The sequence below is a fragment of the Myotis brandtii genome, unplaced genomic scaffold (genome assembly GCF_000412655.1).
Source record: "Myotis brandtii unplaced genomic scaffold, ASM41265v1 scaffold434, whole genome shotgun sequence".
Classification (NCBI taxonomy): Eukaryota; Metazoa; Chordata; class Mammalia; order Chiroptera; family Vespertilionidae; genus Myotis; species Myotis brandtii.
This window is the reverse complement of record NW_005366599.1, coordinates 2,987,765-2,994,291: the sequence shown is the minus strand read 5'-3', so window position 1 is coordinate 2,994,291 and position 6,527 is coordinate 2,987,765. Positions and strand designations below refer to the sequence as shown.

The following is a 6,527-nucleotide window of genomic DNA, read 5'->3' as shown; positions in this document are numbered from 1 at the left end:
CGTACATGTGTGTGTGCATGTGCATGTATGTGCGCGTGTCCATGCACGTGTGTGTGCGCGCGCGTGCCCCCGCGCGCTCCCGAACTCCGGGCTGCGAGTCCCAGTTTGCTCGGCGCTGCAGTCCCTCACCCCCGCCCTTCCCATCAGCACCTCCCAGCTCTCGGGAAGACTTTGCCTAGCAACCGTGGGGGCGGGGCGGGAGGGGCTGAGGAAAGGCTGCAGGAGGGGAGAGGGGGGAGAGGATGGCTTCTGATAGGCTCCTTGCAGCACTCCCCCCCTCCCAGTGGTCCCTAGGCCCCTGCAGTTCTGTTCTAACCGCCCCCCCCTCCCCCATTATTTATCAGGCTGGGGAAGGGCTGGGAAAATGATCCTTGGGTGGATAAGTCACTTGTGTTCGCTCGTTCAGGGAACAAAAGGAGAGAGGGATGTCACTGCTCTCCCACGCAGGGCGGGTCTCAGGTGCCTCTGTCCTGGCCACCCTTCCCCTCCCATTACTCGAAAGGACACCTGGCCAAGACCCAGGGAAAGGGACGCCGGGTCCTTAGGGCTGATCTGCTCTCCCCCTGCACGTCCCCTCCCCAATCCTGCCATCTGGCCTGTGGATGCTGCCAGGGCTGGGGGATGCTGATTGCAACTGGAGGCCAGAGCTCCGGGGCCCAGGGAGGGGGCTGCTGGAGAGCCGGCGCCCAGTTGGCAGCAGGCCCATCGCCCAGGGGGTGGGCTGGTATGACCGAGGATCTGGTGTGTGTTGTGAAGCAGTTAGGGTGGCTTCCTTCCCCGAGGACTCCATCACAGCACCCCTTTCCCCCTGCGGGCAACCGCCCGGTGCAGCTGGCTCCCGGGCTCTGCAGGCCGCTGCTGTTCCCTGCGCTCCCAGGCACCACCTGTCTGAGATTTGGCTCTAAAGGACTCCATCTCCAAGGCAGGTCCTGCCGACACTGGTCCCAGCATCCTCCAGGCCACCTGGCGAGGGACCTGCTCACTCAGGGAGAGCCAGGGCTCGGTGGAGTTCCCTGCTCATTTCCTACTTGTCCTGCAAAACTGAAACCGGATTTCCTGAACCAGAGCCCCTGGTCAGCCTGCCCTTCTCTGTTACACCCTGCAGGCCATCCTCGCAGCTCGGGCTGGCTCAGCCTTAGCCAGGGTCGCTGCCAAGGCCGGCCTGGTGCTCCCAGGCAGCCACTGCCAGGGTGCAGACGCCCGCTGACCCAAAGCCACCTCCCGGAACAGTTCAGGAGGTTCAGTGGCCAGGGCGGCTGCCAGGCACCCTATCACTGCTGGGCCGGGACTGGGACGAGGCTGAGCTCTGTACCCTGGGGGGCTCAGGAAAGCTGGCCAGGCATGTGCCGAGCCCAGACATCTGCCAGCAGCCAGCAGCAAGGGGAGTCTGGGGAGAGAAGGCGAAGGGCCTGTGGAGAGGGGGGTGCTCAGAAACTGACCCTGCAGCGGGCCCCGTCAGCTTAGCCAGGACCCAGCGTCTCGGGCTGGTGAGGGCTCCAGCTCCGTACCCCACAGACTGGCACTCTGCGGGCTGTCCTGGAACTGAGGTCGCGTGCAGCCATCTTCCCTCCCACCCCTCTCCGTCTGGGTGCAGAGACTATCGCCCAGCACCCAGGCCAACCCCGGGCTTCTCCTCCGCACGTCCATGCCCGGAAGGGCAGGCACCCTCTGAGCTCTCGGCCCCGCCCATCTTTGGCAGCTTCTCTGTGCGGAGGCCCTGGTGCCCCAGGGGGAGCAGCTAACAGTCACCAGCCCCAGGGACACGGCCAGCAGCTCTCGGGGCCTGTCCTTGGCCAGCAAGTCCTGCCGCCCCCCCGTGGAGCCTTTTGGGGCTCCCTGGCCCACCCCCTCAGCCACGGTCATAATCCTGGGGTATTGCAGATGCTCTCCAGGGCAGAGGGAAAGTAAAACCAGCCTGGACACGGGGGACGGGCGTTCCAGGGCGTCCCTGAGAAGGTTTGGCTCCTTACCGCGAAGAGGCAGGAGCATTTCACACACAGCCTCGCTCGAGGTCCAGGCTCGGAACCTGAGAGCGGCCCAGCCCCACGCCTCGCCCAGCCTCCCACACGCTTCCGTCTCTGAGAGCTGGGGGCTCCCTCATGGCCTCCCGGCGCTTCAAGGGACAGCCCTGGGGGCAGCAGAGGGTGCTAGGACCCTGCTGCTCGGGGTCTGTCAGAGAAGGGCCTCGCAGCAACCAGGGGGCTGGTCCGGCCACTGGCCACTCGGATCCGCTGCCAGAGTGACAGCTGCAGGCCAAGCTCACATGCTCCTCTGTCCCCGGGAGACACCCACTGAGGGCAGAGACCCAGTCCGGCCTCCCGGGGTGGACACCCTCTCTGGTCAGGACCATGGACACCCGGACACGTCCTCCTTTCCCACACCTGGTCCCCCGTGTCCCTCCCCACGGCGCCTGGCACAGTGACCGCGCTGCCTTACCGTCTAGTGACAGCCAGTCATGCTGCGAGGAGGGGAGTGTGGGCAGGGCCCGCGCTTTGTACTCAAACACCACGGAGTTAGAGATGATCTGGTTGTTGAAGGCAACTTGTAGGGTCACGAGACCAGTGTCATGGGCTGAAAGAAAACAGAGAGCGGTCAGGATGGGGGTGGGCGCCCTGCATCCTCCTCTCTAGGACCCTTTCCCGGGGAATCCCAGCCGGTCCTGCTCCTCCCTGAGGCCTCAAGGCTGTGCTGCTGCTTCCGGGAGCCTTCCCTGGACCCCGGCTCAGCCAGGTGCCTGGATCAGTCCACTCCCGTGTGTCATTGTCTCTGCTCGGTGTGTGTGAGTGAGTGAGTGAGTGAGTGAGTGAGTGAATGAGTGAGTGAGTGAGTGAGTGAATGAGTGAGTGAGTGAGTGAGTGATTGAATCAGTGAGTGAGTGAGTGCCCCTGTGGCTGACCTCTCCCCTGTCCCATCCCCCGGGCAGGGCTCGGTGTCCTTTGTGCTTATTCCTCTGTTTCACCTTCCCCTGCCAGCTCGTCCTGACTCACTTACACGGCCTCGCGTGTATTTTTAGAAGTTCTTCCGCCTCCCTGATGAGCAAGAGCTTCGGCGGTGCTCTGGGCCCCGGGGTGCTGGCATGAAGCGTGTGCCCCCTCCAGCGCCTGGCCAGCAAGCTCTGGGAAGGCCTCCTGGGCCGCGCTGGCCCCGCGGAGGAGGGTGAAGACGACTGTTTGAGCGAATGAATGGGCTGTTCTTTCGTCAGCGAGAGGCGAGCCTGGCCCCGGCGGAGACCCGCTTTGTTCTGGGGGTGAGGCTGTGGCTGTGGGTCCCTGTTGAGATCTCGGGAGGCTGTGGCCTGGAGGCCGTGGTGGCTGTGCAGGTGGGTGGCCCCGCCCGCAGGCCTCGCCCCCGAAGGCATCGGGCTCTGTGCTCTCTGCCCTGCTTTTCTGGAACCGCCGATGCCAGTGCCCGGGGCCTCCCAGGACAGATTCCCAGGAGGACGCACACGGGGATCATGTTACTGTTTGGCCTGCTGGTCTCAGGAGCTCAGACTGGGGGCGGCCGTCCAAGCCAGCTGCTCCTCAGGGCAGAGCAAAGATCCACTTCCCTCCGCGGGTGGCTCCCCGGCCCCACTTCCCGTGGGGACACTGGCTGCCTGACCAGCGGCCTCTGAGCAGCCAGGGGCTGCGTGATGCCATCGTCCCTGGAGCAGGCCTTCAGGAAGTCGCTGCCAGGGATGACCAGTGGGGTCCCCTGGGCTTTGCACCTTGATGTGGTCCCTCAGCTCCAGGCCACAGGCTGGGCCAGCTGGCTCCGTGCTGTGGTCACCTGCCTGCCCTGGGGGTGAGCTTGACTTGCCCACAGGAAGGAAGGATGGTCAGTGCACACGCAGCTAAGCCCGCTCAGCTCTGCTCCTGGGGGGAGCCTCCTGCCCCTCGGCTGGCCCCTGGGGGGCTCAAGTCTCCTCTGTCCTAGACACCCCGGCCGGAGGGTCCTCCTCAGCTGCTGCTCTTCCTCTGTCTCCTGGCCCCACACAGTCTCCTGGCCCCGCACACCCTGCCGTGTGCGGGAAGGTGGCGGATTCGAAGGCGGCCTCCCTTCTCCAGGGAGATGAATGGCGAGGACCCGGCATGGGCTCCTGGGTTCCATCCAGCCGCTCACTCTCGCAGGCCCATCCCAGGGGATGCTTCCTGGACTCCCTCTCCCTCCCTTGAGCCAGTCCATCCGTGGGTCCCAGGACCAGGCCCTTCTGTCGTCCCACGGCCACCACACTGTCCACGCTGCATCACTTCCCACTCAGACTCCTGCACTGGCCTCTGCTGGGGCCCTCAGCACACCTGAGCCCTGTGCCTGCTGGGATGGTGTCGGTCCACAGCCGATGCTCCATTAAACCAGTGGGAGCCCTCCCCCCTGAGTCAGGAAAGATCACCCTCTGCCGCCTCCTGTGGTTTCCCTGCTTCTGCTCTTCCTCCCTGTGATCCACTCTCCCACACACTCAGAATCATCGTTTTAAGACAGAATTTACATCACGTCACTCCCACCTAAAACTAATGGCTTCCTGCTGCAAGTAAAACCGAACCAGATTCCTCCCCATGACTTAGAAGAAGGATGGACACAGTTTCTTCTCCAACCTTCTGTGTTCAGCTCCCCCCACTTTATCTCTCCCCAGCTTGCCAAGCCTCTTCCTGCCTCAGGGCCTTTGCACGTCCTTTGCCCTCTGCCTGAGTGCTTCCCCCATCCCTCCCATGACTGGCTCCATTTCATCACTCAGGTGCCGGCCCTTGTCGGTCTTTCTGAAGGAACTGCCCTCTTCCCGAGGTGCTTCACCAGGTCACCCCGTTTTTAGGGCCCTGATATGATTTCCTCCAGCCTCTTGGTCATTTCTGTGTTCCCTTGTTCTCTGTCTCCTGCAGGAGGATGCAAGTTCTGTGAGAGCTGGGACTGGGTCTGTCTCCATCTCCTCTAAAGCCCAAGGCCAAGGTCCGTGCCTGGCATGTGGCGGCCACTCAGTAACTGCTGAGCGCATCGCTTCAAATCGCAGGGGACTTGCTCACCTCCTTAAGAATTTCATCTTTTTTTTAAAAAAAATGTTTTTTTTATGATTATTTTAGAGCGTGAGGAAGGGAGAGGGCGAGAGAGATAGAAACATGGATGAGAGAGAATCATCGATCGGCTGCCTCCTGCACGCCCCCTTCTGAAGATGGAGCCCACAACCCGGTCACGTGCCCTGACCAGGAATCGAACTGTGACCTGTAGGTTCATAGGTCGACGCTCAACCACTGAGCCATGCACTGGGCTTGAATTTCAGCTCCAGCTTGGACATAGTCCCCAGGGCATCTTGTGCCTTTTGGTGACTTGCAGGCTCTGAGAGCCAAATCTTCTTGTCGGTGGCTCCTCTCTCCTCCCGAGCCCGGCCGCCCTTCCCAGGCCCAGTCCCCTCACCGCTGCTGTGCCTGCACTGGGGCCTGGCTTGCCTGTCTCCCTCCCGGCCTTGGGCCTGGAATCGTGTGGGAGACAGAGCCCAGCGGCGGGGTCCAGCGGCCGGAAGAACCGTGTCCTCGATCAGGGTGGACTCCCCTCCCCCATTTGGCTCGGGCGGGTGTGCCAGGCTGTGGGCGGTGCCCCCCCTCCTGGTGCCCTCTCCCCATGGCACCCTCAGCCCCTCGGGCGCCGGCGTGTGCACAGAGGTCTCGGAGCCCTGCTTTTCAGTGAGGCTGCTTGGGTTCTGGCTTCACATGTTTCTTCTTCAAGCTCAGCTCCCGCTCCCCAGGGCTGACCCCTGAAGCAGCCAGCACCGTCCCCCACGGTCAGGGTCAGGGTTCACGTCTGGCTCTACGCTTTGCTCCGTTTCAGGCACCTACCCGGTACCTGGCAAAGTATTTGATGAATGAAGAAATGAATGAATGACTGAATGAGTGCAGTCAGAGCTGTCTGACAGACTGGCATGCTTCAGTGTGGGCCTCAAAGCGAGGTGTCCCAGGGGCCCCCTGTCTGTGCTTGGCTCCAGCCGCAGGGCCCGCTCTGTTGGCCTCTGAGGCTGTGGCTCTCGTCGCTCGGTGTCCGTTGGTCCGAGCCGCAGGCTGTTAGAAATCCAGGTGGCGGTGGCCGGCAGAGGCTGCCCGCCGGCTCGGGGACTCAGACGTGCTCGGGGGCCAGGAGGACTGCCCGTTGGGTCCGGTCCTCTCTCCCGCCGCTCCCGGGAGCAAGTGCAGAGGCCCCGTGGTGGACGCGCGGGCACTGAGCGTGAGCCAGGTGCTTCGGGGCTGCCCGCACCGGCACTCTCACCCGCCTGGCAGGTTTGAAAGATGCGGAAACTGAGGCTGAGAGAGGTCAACCACTGGCTGGTCACACGGACGGACCGGCTGGTCCGGGCTGCGCTGCAGTGTGACTGACCCAGCCCAGCCCCAGGATCTGCCCGTCCGGGCCCAGGGCACCATCCAGAGGGCACGCAGAGGCCAGTTGTTGTTGTTTGAGGGTCAGATAACTGAGGACGGGCAGGCCCGGGTCCCCGCCAGGCAGGGCCAGGTAGAGGAAGTGGGCTATTTATAGGCCAGGCCAGGCCTGTCCCGGCAGCAGGTGATAAGTGG

General features: G+C 63.3%; 1 protein-coding gene across 1 annotated transcript in view; it reads right to left on the bottom strand.

Annotated features, from left to right (window-relative positions):
- CAMTA1 (calmodulin binding transcription activator 1) overlaps positions 1-6,527 on the bottom strand; it is a 694,930-nt gene that overhangs the window by 74,438 nt on the left and 613,965 nt on the right. The window contains exon 11 of the mRNA XM_014546182.1: positions 2,437-2,571. Coding sequence (XP_014401668.1) covers positions 2,437-2,571 — 135 coding nt within the window. The remainder of the gene's footprint in view (positions 1-2,436; positions 2,572-6,527) is intronic.